The sequence below is a fragment of the Syngnathoides biaculeatus genome, chromosome 13 (assembly GCF_019802595.1).
Source record: "Syngnathoides biaculeatus isolate LvHL_M chromosome 13, ASM1980259v1, whole genome shotgun sequence".
NCBI classification, from domain to species: Eukaryota; Metazoa; Chordata; class Actinopteri; order Syngnathiformes; family Syngnathidae; genus Syngnathoides; species Syngnathoides biaculeatus.
This window is the reverse complement of record NC_084652.1, coordinates 2,210,018-2,226,656: the sequence shown is the minus strand read 5'-3', so window position 1 is coordinate 2,226,656 and position 16,639 is coordinate 2,210,018. Positions and strand designations below refer to the sequence as shown.

General features: G+C 46.6%; 1 protein-coding gene and 1 pseudogene across 3 annotated transcripts in view; both read right to left on the bottom strand.

Moving 5' to 3' along the window:
• Positions 1-1,182: 1,182 nt before the first annotated feature.
• Positions 1,183-16,639, bottom strand: part of prkag2b (protein kinase, AMP-activated, gamma 2 non-catalytic subunit b) — a 31,899-nt gene continuing 16,442 nt past the window's right edge. The window contains exons 4-17 of one of the 3 annotated variants that reach the window (XM_061838646.1): positions 14,684-14,910; positions 10,965-11,016; positions 9,679-9,785; positions 7,442-7,523; positions 6,918-6,976; positions 6,800-6,845; positions 5,762-5,816; positions 5,544-5,670; positions 4,548-4,713; positions 4,427-4,464; positions 4,202-4,348; positions 4,015-4,108; positions 2,201-2,261; positions 1,183-1,215 (exon numbers count right to left, since the gene is read on the bottom strand). In XM_061838646.1, the coding sequence (XP_061694630.1) occupies positions 2,230-2,261; positions 4,015-4,108; positions 4,202-4,348; positions 4,427-4,464; positions 4,548-4,713; positions 5,544-5,670; positions 5,762-5,816; positions 6,800-6,845; positions 6,918-6,976; positions 7,442-7,523; positions 9,679-9,785; positions 10,965-11,016; positions 14,684-14,910 (1,232 nt within the window). In that variant the 3' untranslated portion in view covers positions 1,183-1,215; positions 2,201-2,229. Of the gene's footprint in view, positions 2,262-4,014; positions 4,109-4,201; positions 4,349-4,426; positions 4,465-4,547; positions 4,714-5,543; positions 5,671-5,761; positions 5,817-6,799; positions 6,846-6,917; positions 6,977-7,441; positions 7,524-9,678; positions 9,786-10,964; positions 11,017-11,322; positions 11,466-14,683; positions 14,911-16,639 lie in introns of those variants that run through there. The other 2 variants (XM_061838648.1, XM_061838647.1) reach the window with 2 other exon arrangements.
• On the bottom strand, positions 13,979-14,098 carry LOC133511601 (5S ribosomal RNA; annotated as a pseudogene).

The following is a 16,639-nucleotide window of genomic DNA, read 5'->3' as shown; positions in this document are numbered from 1 at the left end:
CTTACTCACCGTGGAAAATTTACCCTAACACGTCATCGTTGAACCCCCATCACTCAGCGTCACTAAAATTCCGAGTCGAAACATCGTCATGATATAATTATATTATAAATATTGTAATCGCAGATCCGAAAAGCCACATCGCCTCACAGGGGCGACGGCCCGCTCAAAGCCAAAATTCCACGTTCACAAGCATAACAATCACCGTAATTTCCGGCCTATAAACTGCAACTTTTTTTCACATGCTTTCAATCCTGCGGTTTATGCGGTGATGCGGCTAATTTTTGCATGTTTTTTTCCCTAACGGCACTTGCCCGGAAAAGGCAAGAGACTGGTGGAATATATGTGCCAAGGAAGTGACTTTTACCGGCCCTGTTAGAGTTAGCGCTGTGATAGCGTGTTGCTGCTGTGATACTGGCGTGTCTAAGTGACATTTACTGGTAAGTTTCATTTTCACCGGTCCTGTTAGTGCTAGCATTAGCGTGGCGCTAGCGTTAGTGCTAGCTTTAGCACGGCACTAGCGTTAAACTCCGTGTACCATCTTTCTTTGTAAATATCTCGTGTTTCGACGTGGGTTTCAATGTGGGCACTTGCGGCTTTTACACAGGTGCGGCGTATGCATGTACCAAACGGTATTTCCTTTCCAAATGTACAGAGTCAGGTTTATAACCAGGTGCGCCCCTTAGGCCGGGAATTGCGGTACTCTTCTGCCATGATTGACAGATGTCTAACACTGATTTTTAAATAAGCATACGTACACAATATCACTGTCAATCTTTTCAGGAAATGTGACAAAAAGCCTTTGCGAACATCGATGGAAAGCCAGTGAGAAAATTTTGCCCAACTATTGTATACGTACACCACACGAAAAAAAAAAAAAAAAGTATACATAGACAAAATAAAAACAACTGAGTTTAACATACATTCAGTGTCTTTTATTTTTCCCCCAGGCAGAAAAATACAAAAAAAAAAAAAATGCAAAAAAAGATTGATACTGCTGTTAAGTGTAGTATGCGTCATGCTTGCACATTTACAGTACGTGTGGCTCCAGCATTCATATTTACAAAAACCGAAAACAGCAGCTTCTCTAATGGCGCACTCATAAAAAAATAAAGCTTCTGTGACCCCGCCCCGAAAAAAGAATCCTATTTACAGTCCGCCGGGAAGATGAGTTACACGTCCAGCCGCAGTCATGTTTCTTTTATTAACGTCATCTTCCTTGGAAGAAAAAAAAAAAAAAACGCGCACTTCAGACATCATGAAACGCATGACCCGTATTTCCGCAAATATCGCCCGTCTGCGTGTCCCAGTGCGTCTCGTCGCCTTGCAAGAAACCCAAACTGTCGACTCCCTTTATCGCCCCCCCACCGGGAACAAAACCGGTAATCACTCGAGCAACCTCCTAAATCTTTATTGTCGCTGCACAGATTTTAGAACGACACAGAACTGCGTAGCCCTTTATTTGGCCGACCAACGCAAACCAACAGCGTCAGATTCATTGAGTGAACCGGGGGTCCATTTAAAGCCGATTTTGGGTTCTCTTGAAAAACGATTAGCAGGACCGCCGTCGCTCCGCAATGCTGTGCGTATACAGTAGCGGTAATATTTCAAAATGACAAAACTCCCGACTAATACATTTCTGCTGTGATCTGCACCTGAGCACCTGCTTGCAAGAAATACGGTATTTTCAATTTGTGTTACTTTCTTATTTTTATCCAAAAACTGGAAAAAAAAAAAAACATTTGAAGATGGAAATGACGCTTATTAGCCAAAATGAACGCTGGCTACACTCATGTTATAAACATTAACATTACGTTTTGAAACATCGCCGACGCAAAAATGAACCGCAAAATAATATTTCTCTAAAGTTGGACTTTTTAAAAAAAAAAAAAAAAAAAAAACCCTTCGGCGTGACAAAATTCTGGCAACTCAAAGCACTCGAGAATTTCCAAGCCCGTCTGCTCTGGTCCGCCTTTCGCCGGCAAGGCGACCAGAAGAGTGTGTTTGTATAGTATTTCATATTCATACATTGCTATGTACACAGCGTATTGTACGTACACGTACTGCTCCGATGGCAAATTATCAACACATACGGCACATTCAACAAGCGCAGTCCTCTTTGGTTTCTAACGTAGCATCAGCTCGCTTTTGCTTTTGAATGTTTTGGTGGTGGTGGTTGTTGTTGTTGTTTTTGAGCTCTCACCACGTCTCCTCTTCAGCTGACGCCTCCTCTCACTCGGGCAGGTTCTCCTCCTTGCAGCCGTCTGAGGAGGACGTAAGATAGTCTGAGGCACGCGTCGGCGTTCGTATTTACAGTGGTAATACGGTATATTCATCTGTCGAGGGGGTTTTATGAAAGGCTTCAATCAGAATTTGCGCATAATAAAATGCGAGCGCGACGTAACTCAAACTGAAGCAAAGCGCAGCCTGCAGCAGAGCAGAGCGAGTGTTTGCGGAAGCTCGTCACCTGTTCCCACGTCAACATGTCAAAGTTGGTCGTCTGCGAGAACCAAGCGACAACGGGGCCTTGTGTACGGGGGCCCGCTCACCTGACCGCAACATGAATTAGCCCACTTGCTGCTTTTATTACGCACTCTGATGTTTAAAGACATATTTGTCATGTAAAAGTACCACTTCCTGTACTTAATTAAGTAGACTTCACATATCTGTACATTACTTAACCGCCCCCCCCACCCCCCCCTGTCAATTTTCACTTTTACCCACTACATTTCCTAAATTAAATGCCCACTTTTAGTCCACACAATCTGAAATCCGACAGGGAAGCTGGTGACGAGTACGACGCCGGCGCCAGCAGCGTGCAACCTGCGTTCCGTCAGCTTTCTCAGTCCCCGCCGGCCGACGCTGGCGTCGTGCTTGACGGCCGCGCTAACTTGGCGCGTCACTAGCCAACGACCGCGGGACACCCCTTACCATTTGTTTCCGGCCTATAAGCTGCAACTTTTTTTCCCCACACGCTTTCAACCCTGTGACTTATGCTAATTTGTGCATTTTTTCTAGCAGCCGCAAAGGGGCACTCTACCGGAAAAGGTAAGAGTGAGACCGGTGGAATATATGTGCCGAGGAAGTTACTTTTACCGGTATGTTTTTATTTTTTTTCCACCGACCCTTTTAGTGCTGCACTAGCGTTAGCGCTGCGCGTACGTGTTGCTGCTTTGTTACTGCCGTGTCTCAGTGATTTTTACCCGTACGTTTTTTTTAACCGGCACTGTTAGCGCCGTGCTAGCATGTTGCTACTGTGTTACTGCCACGTCTCAGTGATTTAGATGTTTTTTTTTTTTTTAACCGGCCCTGTTAGTGCTGTCCTACCGCGTTGCGACTTGTAGCTGTTTTTTTTTTTTTTAACTACTTACTATTACTTCTACCGTGTTGTTGCTATGCTAAGCTAAGGTATTAAAACTCTGTGTACCGTCTTTCTTTGTAAATCTCTCGTGTTTCAATGTGGACACCTGCGGCTTTTACACAGGTGCGGCTTATGTATATACCAAATGGTATTTCCTTTACAAATGTACTGGGTGATAATCAGGTGCGCTTTGTAGGACGGAAATTACGGTAGGCTACTGAAAGTTTTTATCAAACATCTGACATCCAAATCGACCCCATGGGAACCTGCGTTTCTACCGCGCGTGACTACTATGGTCGCATTCCTGCAAAACGTGCACTAACTACGGCGAAATCAAATGAGGCGCAATCGCTATCTACCGACCACCGACCTCAGCTACCCGCAGAACTAATTGACAGCTGTAGGTGCAATCTGGCTTTGGCAGGAATGCAAAAACGCTCGTGCTGACACCGCAAAGACAGTCCACACCATTGAGCCTCACAATTTACACAAACTCAAGCAACCGCCGACATGCCCAAACCCCCACCCACACCCCCGGCGTGGACGCTTCCTACCTGGGAGCAAGTGAGAGGGCGGGGCAGTAGGGGTGGGGGGGGAGGGGTCGACGTGTCCGGGACCGAGGGGAGTTGCGCTTTAGCTACGCTGAGCGTCGATACCTGCCGGGCTGAGCACCAGGGCCTGGAGGATGTCCGACAGGGAGACGATGCCCTCGATGCTGGAACGCTCGTCCACCACCACCAACCGATGCACCTGGTTCGCGATACACAAAGTGTTCAATGTCCTACTCGGGGACGCATCGTATAAAGCGGAGGCCTCTATTTACGGAGAAAGCTGAAAACTCACTTCTGCTTTCACAATTCTGTCCACAATGGTCTCCATTGTTTCCATCTTATGGCACTTCATGACTCCTTCGAAGTATTGAGAGCGATGCTTGAGGGCCTGGGTCACCGTGATGTCCAGGTTGTTGTAAGTCTTCTCGGCTGCCAGGTTCTGCACACAGAGATCGCTCTTGTGACTCCCCGACACAGCGGCCCAGTCTCTGCGCCGGCCCGATGTTTTTCCACTTACGATGACGTCAAACTTGGAGTAGATGTCCACAACCTTGCCTGAACGGGGAGAGCGAGGAAATCGTGAGCCCTCCGGAACTTTTCCCGACAACTCGTGAACACCGCGCGGATCTTCCGCTGACCTGACTCGTCGACCACGGGCAACGCGGACACTCTCCTCTCCACGAAGATGTTGAGGGCTCGGATGATGGGCGTGTCGGGGTGGATGAAGGCAATTTCCTGGTACGTGCCGATGCCCAACTCCCCCAGGGTCTGCTTCATGAAAGCTGGCTTCGGCATCTCGCACATCTGGACAAGGCGGCACAGCCAAAGCCAGAAGTGGGCCGCCGGGAGATAGCGGACCAAAGAACGTGAACTGGCAGATGGACTAAGGCAATGGGACAAAATGTTTGTGCAAGACCTCGTGATTCAGACAACAAAGAAATTTAGGGAAGGCCCGTTTCCGTTCCTAGCGTGGTAAACAAGAACCCTCAAGGCGTCCAAGAACCTGACTTCAACCCCATCAAACACCTCTGTGACGACCTACGATACATTCAGGAGGGTTTATGACCATGGACGGCGCACATTGTACTAGTTTGTACAATTCAGGCGACATTTTTCATTTGTTTAACATTTATGACCTAAACGTTTTATTCAATATTACTGGAATTCCAACTTTGCTACTGTGTTAGCTTGGTTAGTACAAACTGCTACAGGAACATTCGTAAACAGAGGACTCTCAGTATTATGAGCCGAGCTCGCTCCTGTATTTCTAGACAAAGGACAAAAAAATATATACTGTAATTCCCGCCCTACAGAGCGCACCTGATTACAGGCCTGAGTACACAGACAGAGTTTAAAGCTAACGTGGGGCTAGCACTAAACTCTTTCTGTGCACCGAGGCTTAGAACCAGGTGCACTAACGCTAGCGCCGCACAAACGCTAGCGCCGCATCACCGCAGGGTTAGGGCGGAAATTCCGGTAGAAAAATCCCAAAGCCGCACTTGGACCGGGACCTCATACACAGTCGGCCTTCTGATACAATCTGCAACAGAACTCCACGTGACTTGGCTTTCCCGAGACTTTTGCCCTCCTACTGACGCCTCCCCTTTTGGTTTTCGAGACGGCGATGGACTCACAAAGAGCTGGAGGAACTTGAGGATCCTCTTGTGCGTGAGAATATAAAGTGCGTTCCCGGTGACGGGGTCGATGACAGGCAGGCGGTGAATTTTGTTTTTGATGAGCGTGTACACGGCGTCGAAAAGGCTGCAGCACAAACAAACACGATGACGGCAACAAACCTCCGAAAAAAAAATGAAAGGTACCGTTCTCCGTTTCGACGTCACGGCGGGCGTACCTGGCGTCGGGCGATATGTTGACAAGGGGTTTGAACGTTGCTTGAAGGTAAACCTCTGAGGGGGCAAAAATCAAAGTAGAATACATATGCATTTAACCTTTAGGATCAGTTTTTTTTTTTTTTGAAATTTTAAAATTTTCATCCTATAAGCCGCGACTTTTTCCCCACACTCTTTCAACCCTGCGACTTATGCGGTGATGCATAATTTGTGCATTTTTTTCCCAACGAGCGGAAATATGTAAGAGTGAGACCGGTGGAATATACGTGCCGAGGAAGTGACTTTTACTGTTTTTTTTTTTCTTTTTTTTTTTTTACCGGTCTTGTTAGCGCTGCGCTAGACTTAGCGCTGTGCTAGCGCGTTGCTCCTGTGCTACTGCTGTGTCTCAGTGATCTTTACAGGTATGTTTTATAAACTGGAGCTGGTAGCACTGCACTAGCATTTGCGCCGTGCTAGCGTGTTGCTGGTGTATTACTATCGTGTCTCGGTAATTTTTACTGGTATGTTATTTAGTTGTTTTTTTTTTTTTAACCGGCCCTGTTAGTGCTGTGCTACCATGTTACCGTGTAACTGCTGCGGCTGTTTTTTTTTGTTTTTTTTTTTTTTTTTTTTAACCAGCCCTGTTCGTGCTACAGTGTTGTTGCTATGTTATGCTAAGCTAAGGTATAAAAACTTTGAAAACTCTTTCTTTGTAAATATCTCGTGTTTCAATGTGGGCACTTGCGGATTTTACACAGGTGCGGCTTATGTATGTACCAAATGGCATTTCCTTGACAAATGGACTGGGTGGGGCTTATAATCAGGTGCGCGCTGTCGAACGGAAATTACAATATTTGTGTGGGTACAATTTTTGCTCAACTTCTACGTGCAACACTATTAACTGAACCTTAATTTGGGTCTTTTAAGTTCTTGCATTTGAGGGGGGTCTTTGTTGAAACGGTGCACAATGTCACAGTGGCTTACGTCATTAAATATTATTTGACTACATTACTTTCAGAAAAATACCGTGGTTTTAGGTCGGGAACTGGTGTCATGCTCACCTCTCCACGTCTCAAGCTTGTGTTCTTCCAACTCGTATATTTGGACCTGACACACAGCGAAGGAAACGGACGTCAGAAGTCTTGCGGGGTGAACTCGTCGCCATAAAAGTGCACCTACCATTGGCGACTTGTAGTATCTGTGGAGTATGATGATGAAGTCTGTGATTGTCAGCATGCCTGCGATGACAAAACACGGCGTTAACAAACTAATAATGAGGATGATGATTTTTCTAAAAATGGCGGGAAGGCGCGGCCCGATCGCCACATCTTGACTCCCTCTGCTTCGTGGCTGCGTTTACTTTGCATCCATTATTTATCCCAGGCGGTGACTCGCTGCAATCCAGTTTTCCCTCAAACAGTCCGACTCCTGCTCAATAGCAGACGCTGAGCTTTGGAGCACTTTTAAGGACCTTCATACATAATCTCCCGCGCCGCTAACCGTGACCGGCGGCGTAACACAAAGTTTCCACTGTTTTCATTCACCAGCGGCCCAAACGCGGCAACGTGACGACGATGACATTGTCGAGCGGGCAAGAAAAAGATTAAAAGGATGAAATGTACGAACGCAGACGCTGAAGACCGGAAGGAAAATAAATGGCTCCCCGACGAAAGACTAAGCTGGACTGGATATGGACTTCTTACCTATAAAGCTTTGTTTTTCGGTGTCCCACAGCGGAGCCGCTCGCACGCCATTGGCGACCAAGGCAAAGAAGGCTTTCTTCACCTGCCAAATATCATTTTCATAACAATATCAGCTTTCATTGGGACTTTTTTTCCCCGGGTGAAGGGCGTTAGGCTTTACGATCGAGAATGCAGCGATAAAGAACAGAGCGTCTACACATTGAAATGATATTGGACTGAAATTGAAAACTTACTTTCATGATCAACATTCCATTGACAAACAATGCCTCATGCCTACTAGCAGCCATAAAATTTGGACTACTAGCCAATTTGGGATGTTTGTATCAGGATGCTGTTTGGTGGCAGAATGCAATATTCACGATACTTCGTGAACATGTTCTTGTGGAACTAGCCGTATTTTTGCTTCTCTATTACTGTGTCCAGTTTCCTTTTATTTCCTATCCTAAGATTGGCAGAGGCAAATTATTATTGCCTCGAGCGGTTTGTCACCTTAAATGTTAATTTGAAGTCCTTTCAAAACAGTTTGACTTCAAAAAAATATTAGCCAACGTCTGTTAGCTTCATGCTAACAGGCAAGGGGTAATACCAGGAACAGGGCGGTACGGAGGTCGGTTTTAAATAGTCAAAATGTTTTCTTGAGCAAAAGCACGGCAGTTACAGTAATGACTCAAATGTACGTACATACTGTATTTTCTCTGCACTTTGTACAAAATTGGAACCACTGGAGTTTAGCGTTAGTTACCGTAATTCGCGACCGATAAGCCGCGACTTTTTTCAAACTTTCAACCTGCGGCTTATGCGGCTAATTTGTGCATTTTTTTTAACAGCCGCGATGGGGCACTCGAGCGGAAAAGATAAGAGTGAGGCCGGTGGAATACATGTGCCGAGGAAGTGATTTTTACCGGTGGTTTTTTTTTTTTTTTTAAACCAGCCATGTTAGCGCCGCGCGTCTGTGATTTTTACCAGTATGTTTTTTTTTTTTTTAAACAGCCATGTTAGCGCTGCGCTGGCATCAGCACCGCGCTAGCTTTAGTGTGTTGCTGTGTGTCTCAGTGGTATGTTTTTTTTTTTTTTTAACCGGACCTGTTAGCACTGCGCTTGCGTTAGCACTGCGTTACCGTGTTGCTGCTGTGTTACTGCCGCATCTAAGTGATTTAAGTACGTTTATTTTTAACCGGCCCTGTTAGTGCTGTCCTACCGTGTTGCTACTGTGTAGCAGCTGTGGCTGGTTTTTTTTTTAAACAGCCCTGTTCGTGCTAAAGTGTTGTTGCCATGTTAACCTAAGCTAAGGTATTAAAACTTTGTAAACTCTGTGTACAGTCTTTTTTGTAAATATCTCATGTTTCAATGTGGGCACTTGCAGCTTATGTATGTACCAAATGGTATTTCCTTTACAAATGTAGTGGGTGAAGCTTATAATCAGGTGTGCTCTATAGGATGGGAATTACAGTAGTTAGTATTCAGTGGGTGCGGACTTTATAACTTAACTTTTTACAGTAGCGGTAGTTTGCCTTTGAATCATGACATTTAACAAGGACATTCGACACACGGCATTCGTGTTTTCCAAGATGCTCAACGGGCCGGCCGGTGCCTCCTTTCTCACGGGAAGTGGGAAGCAGAGGAAGTCGTGCGAGGTGAAAGCCGACCTCTGGATTCTCTTTCATCTGCTGGGAGTATTTCCGCTTCTCTCAGATAAGCGTTTGTAACCCTCGTCTCTGTGGACTCGGCGCTCGGCGAGATACACTTCAAAGACCTGCTAGGATTACTCTTTAACAGCTTTATGACGCTCTCGTCTCCATTTCAGCCCGGAGCCAAAAAAAAAAAAAAAAGTGCCCCGGGGTCAAATATATCACCCCGGTCTCCATTTAGTATTAACCCGACGGTGCCAAGAACAAATGCTCTCAAAATAAGAAATCATAAACCAGTAAAAGAAGTGGACTTCATCACATGTACAGTGAAAAAAAAAAAAGACGAACCGCCGACCTCAATGTTCGCCCATTTAAAAAAAATCTCTTTTATGGTTCTTTATAGATTATGGTAAGAAACAGAATAGTAGTGACAAATCAAAAGAAAAAAAAGTTGAAAGTACACTATAGCGGATGTACATACAAATGTGAAATTTACCATCCGTCCATTTTCCGAGTCGCTTATGCTCATAAGGGTCGTGGGATTGCTGGAGGCTATCCCAGCTAACCAATTTACAAAATAAAAAAAAAAAAAGAACATTTCGTACTCACTTGTAGAGCTGTGTCGAACACAACCAGCTTGGAGCTGGTTGGCACAATGTCGTAGCACTTGTGTGATTTCATAAAGCGCATGTAAATATCGCTCTCGGGCTCAGCGGCTGCAAAGAAAAGACAAAAAAAAAAGGAGGGTAACGCTGAGGACTCTTGAAAACAAGGCGCTTTACGGCCTAAAATGGAGCGCTCGCTTTGATTTGAATCTGAGCGACTTTCTGACTTTGCAACCCTTTATGAGCATCAGCCACACGTTTAACAGAGATGAGAATGCCTCAGAATTGTAAAAACACTGAAAATGTCTGCCTTGGGGGGTTCGGACTTAAACATGTTGAAACAGTTTTCGTTCCTATACGTCGTACATTACACTTTTTTCAAGCCATACGCATCTGAAACTTTTTTTTTTTTTTTACCCCGTTCTTTGTTCCTGTTACCGTTACCGGCAAACGTGCAGATCGCCCGTTAAAATATGCGTGCGTATGCCTATCATTATAACTATGCCGTAGTAAACAGAATGCTTCTCTATGAAATGTTAGCATCAGAGTGAAAATACTGCCAAAATGCTGCCGGAAATCGGAATGTCGTCGTTATCGTAAACAGATGGAGCAGATAGCAATACCGTTTTCCGCAATTAAAACAACAAATAATTAAATTTTACAATTCTCAACGGATTTACACATTCCACAAAAATGACAATTTTGGCTGAAAAAAACTCAGCGAACCCCTGGATTTACTGAAAATGCAAAAAAAAAAAATCAAAATCAGGAACTAGTTTAGTGTATGTGTGGTGGAGCTTTGAGTTCCAAGGGGTGTAATTTTTGTGTGTGTGTGGGTGGGGGTGGGGGGGGGGACTGGAGAAGTACAGTAATGAAAGTGTTTCCACATTTGTTTCACATGCACGAGAGACGCAAAAGATAAAATAGGATTCAAATATAACTATTAATAGTATATAGTTATATGTATGCAAATGTAGGAGAGGCAGCTGTTGTTCGGGTAGTTGCAATTGCTTTGAAACGTTCCCCCAAGTCGTAAACATTTTTTTTGGCATGAAAACAAAACAAAAAAAGATGTCGCAGCACCTGCCCTCCGGTCAATTCGCACTTTCATTTTAAATTCGTCAGCTTGCGGCGACAACTGCGACGTGGACAACGAAAACGGAGCACTGATGGAATTCAGTTGAAAACACCGAAGCTGACGCCCACCCAGGGAGTCCGTGCAGCCCGACAAAAAAAAAAAAAAAAAAAAAGTGGGCGCAAGCGGGAGCCTTAAGGCACCCCTCAACTTACCGTCGTCGTCGAGTTCAAGTTTCTCCAGCATGCCTTCGAATAAGCCGGACACCTAAACGACAGGAAACACCGAGTTTGTACTGTGGTTGAATTCCCGAGCCACTCCGCCCCCCACCTCAAAAAAACCCAAAACAAATTTCAAATCAAAACTCAGGAAGAGAAGCGCATCCGCGGTGCACAAAAATAAACTTCCCAGCTAAAAACTGTGCCACCGACGTGAGGGGCTTTTTCCCAGAAGCCACCACGGCACGGCAGACGACTACGACCGGCGTTTGGACCCCCTCCCCTCCCCTCCCGAGCCACCGAACCGCTCCGGTTTGGCTAAATATACACACGCGCCGATAAAAAGGAGAAAAACCTTCGCTCGCTTGTACGGCAGCCGGACGCTCCAAGCCGGAAGCGGAAACCCCCACCGGCCTCTCCAAGCTTAGCCCGACTGCTTTCAAGTCAACGCCCGGCACGCGGAGGAAGTCGACGCCCGGAACGCGGCGGACGACGAGCAGGAAGCAGATCCGCGCCGGGCGGCGGCCGACGCGCTCCTGCGCTCTCGCACCATATTTGGGAAGGGCTTGTTGCTAGGCAGCAAGAAGCTGGGGATGCCTGGCCCCGCCATTGGGTGACGGGAGATTTAGGGCGGGGCTGCGTTCCACCCAACCCGGAAATTGACCGGGGAGCGAACGGAAACGCTTGCTAGCAAGAAAAAAAAAATAAGAAAAAAATGGCTACTTTAGGTTGTGGTCGTACAAAATAGCGGTTTGGCACCATTAATTATTAGTTGATTGATAGTTATACTTTATCACTGCTTATTCCATAAATGTTGGTGAAGATTTTTTTTGGGGGACAAATGTAATCATGGATGCAGATTTTTGCTACTTGTGGTCTGGCCCCGCCCCACGTACAGTCAACGCTGCTGCAGGTAGGCAGGTGGAAACACAAACGTTGAGGCGATCTCAGCCGTTTATTGAAAGGTACAAAAAGTACACAAACACAAAATGAAAACACTTGCAATGTTCACAATTTGGCTGACATGCTTGTTTTGTCTTTTTCATCAAAAATACAAACTACTTACGATCCATTTCCAGTGTGAAGTAAACGCAAGCAATTGTCCTTTTTTTGTTACTCTTTTTAATGCGGTTATTTTATCCTCCTGGCTTGCAGTGTTCCTCAAAACAAATATTTACTGTAATTATACTACATAAACAGTTTCAAGCTTGTGAATGAGAGTTAACTAGTTAGCACCACTGCATCAGAATACGTCGTCCAGCACAGAAAGTCACAGCCATAATTACTGTTGTTTACTTTCATACAAAAATGTACTGTAATTATGACTTATTAAATACTGCATTAGGATACGCTAGTGAGAGACTATAATGCGTTCTGACCTGGGGTTAGGTCAGCAGCTAGGTCTGTTATTTCCAACCTTTATAGCGCCAAGGCACATATTTTAAAAATTGAAAAATCCCACGGCACACCAACGAAAGTAAATGTCACCAAAAATGGATTGATGAATTACTGTATGTACTTCCTGCCATCTAATAGAAGAGGATTTTTTTTTTTGTTCTGTCTGTCATTGTGCCTCACTGGCATAAACAGATGAATGAAGATACATTATTTCTTGGAAATATTTTTTTTTTTTTTTTAGCAATTACATAAAATTGGTTAACTTCCCACAGCACACCTGAAGTGCGCTCACGGCACCCTGTTTGGGAATCACTGAGCAAGGGAATGGAACTCTGTTGTAAACGGTACATCCGTCCATTATCTGAGCCGCTTATTCTCACAAGCCTATCCCGGCTATCTTCGGGCAGGAGGTGCGGTACATCCTGACTCACAGTCACGTTCACACCTACGGCCAATTTAGAGCCTTTAATCAACCCTTCATGCATGTTTTTTGGATGTGGGAAACCGGTGGGTGTACCGGAGAAAACGCAAACTGCACACAGGCGGGGTCGGGATTTCAACCCCGGTCATCGGGAACTGTGAGGCAGACGCTTGAACCAATTGTCCTCCTTGCCGCCTATATTTCAACAATTCAGTACCGCATTCTTTGTCTGAATTCACTTTACTTGAAATTCATTTACAACGAGGATTACAAATACGTCAGGGCCATCAGCCATGTTATTTTTTGGGTTATGTTGAACTCGGACCACCTGGAAGATTTTCAGATCAGATCCAGTAAAGCTTGGAGTGGGAAATTTCCTTCGACCCTCCCCGCCGGACGCATATCGGCATGACGTTGCTTGCCACTGCGGCGGCGAGGAAAGCCGCCCTTGCCGCTCAGGCACGCTCATCCGCGTCGCGCCGCAATCGTGACGCAGCGGTCATCCGGCCAAACATAAATCGGCCGCATCCCGGCGGGCCTCCTCGGCCAACTCCGGATGTTTACGATCCATTAAATGGATTGCTTTTAAAAATTGGCTTTTGGAAAAAAAACCAAAAAACAAAAGTACAGTGCATCAGCGGCGCCTCCTCGGGCGTTTACCCGCCCCCCCCCAATCATGAGCGGCGCTCCTTGGGTGTTAATATCAGCAGTGCGCAACACTGGAGATGAAATATCGATTCGCGCCGGCCGTCTGCGCCCGAGCATCCATCACCGCTTCGCAAGATTTTCCCATAAATCAGCGCGGCGCACTCCTCACTCACGACAGCGGCGGCACGACTCACATGTGAAGAGAGCGCCGGATACATTAAGGCCGTTTCAGGTATGGCCAACGTCCCAGGATAATAATAATAATCAAAGCAGAAATGTATTTAAAAGTGCCAGTGCGGGACCGCGACGAAACAGCAAGCGCTTCTTCCTCCAGCAACACCTCGACATTTATCGGTATCAGTAATAGTGGTACTCGTCCTGTTTCTAATCACGTTTACATTCTTCTTCTTCTTCTTTTTCTTTCGGCTTGTCCCGTTAGGGGTCGCCACAACGTGTCATCTTAGAAGAACGCATATTTGTTTGGCACAGTTTTACGCCGGATGCCCCTCCTGACGTGACCCCTCTGTATTTAGCCGGGGAGAGAAGCTTGCAGCACCCGGAATTCCCTGGCGGTCTCCCATCCAGGAACTAACCAGGGCCAAAACCCGCTTAGCTTCCGAGATCTGACGAGATCGGGCGTTCTCAGGGTAGCGTGGCCGTAAGCTATCGTGTTTACATCATAAGTGGGCACTCCCCCCACCCGATGCCGTCACAGAAGAGGAAAACTGTGGCCGCAGAACCGCAAACTGTACACGTTTCGGAGCGCCTATGAAATCTGTTTGCGTGTCAGGGCTGTAGAAACCACGAGATGGATGAACTGAATCACCGCGTGTCCTCGTAGAGTCCAAGCGGGGCCAACCCAAGTAAATTTTCTGCCCACTGATGATGACACTTAATTTGACTTCTACAATAAAACCTGGTCGTAAAGTTCGTCCCAAGTTCACCCAAGTGAACGCTTTTGAAGCTACGACGCGACCTTTGAACCACTTTTGTAACTGTGACGTGAAAAGCGTTCCTCCCATGAACGAAAGGCACTCTGTCCCCACGTCAAAACCCAAAACAGCAATTTTCTCATACGGCGGAGTCCTGCGATAACTCGCCTGCAATCATGAGGAGTTACAGCCTCATTTAGTTCTGGATTAGCGTTCAAAAGGACGTCAATGGTCTTGCGGCCAACGCATCTTTAAATAGACGGCTTCTCCCTTTAAAGGCCTTACAAGATTAGGAACATTTTTCCGGGGTGACTCACTTGTTGTGAGGTAGAGAACGCCGGCACGGGGCTGGAAGAAGCTTTCGGGGGTTTGGCGGCGGGAAGGCCGAGGCGCGGCCCCGCGTCCAGCGGCGTGGAGACCGAGCGCGGGCGCGAGCGTTCCCCCGGCCGTTCCGGGCTGGGGCCGCCCCGCGGGGCCTCCTGGGGGAATGCAGGCTGGCTGGGGGCCTGCGTCGGGGTGGTCGGGGGGGTGGACAGTCCAGAGGCTGGAAACAGAAAAGTATTACAAGTCCATTTCAACGTTTTTTTTGTTCCTCTTACTGACACGACAGGTGGGATTTGACGGCTTGGAGGCAGTGGAAGGATGTTGTAGATGGCAAAGTGATGGAATGCAAAACTGAGATAAAACCTGGCCTCGCTGCTGACAGACAAGGATGAAGTAACTTCCAACTCTGGATACAACTTAGTCGCAGTAGTTTTACGATGAGCAATGCCTTAATGTCGAATATGCTCTGCCGTCTGTCTATCTGATCTTGGGGGACTCGGCATGCGTACAAATTTTGAGATCGTGGGGCATTGTTGGGGCGCGCCAATCGATGCAACAAACAGAACTGGCACATTCAACACGGCGGATGAACTGGCATATTCCCGCCGATGGCCAATTTCGTAAAGTTACAGATGATGGAGAGCGCTCGGTCTCAGAGTGTCACGATCTGGTGGGTGAATTTCCGAAAGCACCTGGACACCGAGACGAACCTGGGATTGGGCTGAGATTGCGCAACGTCACGACAGGAAGCGGTCTTTGGCCACTAAAGACTACGACGAAAGATTCCGCTCGGTCTTTCGTACGGACGCTGTTCCACGGTGGGCACGGCGCTAAACCTTCACCGACCCTATTGTTTGACTCCATTTTCAAATACTACATGACTCAACTTTTCATCCAGCCTCATAATTGAAGATTCACCTCAGCCAGAATAAAAGAACCGGCCCACAACTAAAACCGGGCCGCCACCTTTTCTTTGATCTCTTTGTGACCTCGAGTAATTCAACCCAATCTAAAGAATAATGCTTGCGTCAAGAGCCGAGTGTCAGTCGGCTGCAGCTCCCGCTTGGAGCCCAAAGTGTCAAGTCACATGACGGGGCGTCACAATCTCACGCGGGCGGACATGTGACACCGCCCACATATTTGCCAGGGCGGACAACGGGTGACGCGGGTAAAACGCGCGCTCGGGAGCTCGCGGGGGCCGTCGCCTTATCTTGACAGGATCTCAAATGCCCGCCGTTCAAAAGTTATGAAAGCCTGACTCGAAGACTGTATAAATAGTTGGGTCTCTAAAGTGCTCGCCCGCCCTTCAAGTGTGACGTTAAATGAAGAAAAACATTCTGGGAATGACGTGCGCATGGGAGGCCGCTTGAGCTTGGTGGGGAAGTGCTGCACCCTTGAGTGAAAACACAATCGCAAGTTTCTCTTGGGGCAAAGCATCTTTTCCTCCGGAGCGCTTCTCAAAGTCGACGGTGACGACAAAGTCGCCGGTCGTTCTTTTCCCTTTGTGTGATTTGGACGCAAAAAATGTCAGATAATATCCACGTCATCACTTGCGAGAGACGGAACGCGCAACTGAGATAAAAGCTGAGGCGCTAACAGACGTGACGTGCAATTGCTCTGGCGACGTCTCCGCGATGATTTGACGGCGACGTGGGTCGAGGGCGGCCGCTTTTTTCCCCCCTCCACAATTTTTTAAATTGCAGCCTTCAACTAAAATATAAAATATTTTTCCTTCGAAATACTTCTCACATTATAGTAACATGAAAAGGTTTTTTTTTTTTTTTTTTTTGCAAATTCATTCAAACTAAGAAACTAGAACATAACATGGACGGAATTATTCACGGTCTTTGGCCTCGAGCTCAGGTGCAATCTGATGCCAGAGTCCAGACATCAATCCGACTGAGAGAAGGATGAAAACGGACAAAACTGTGCCCAATTTGCGGACCCAC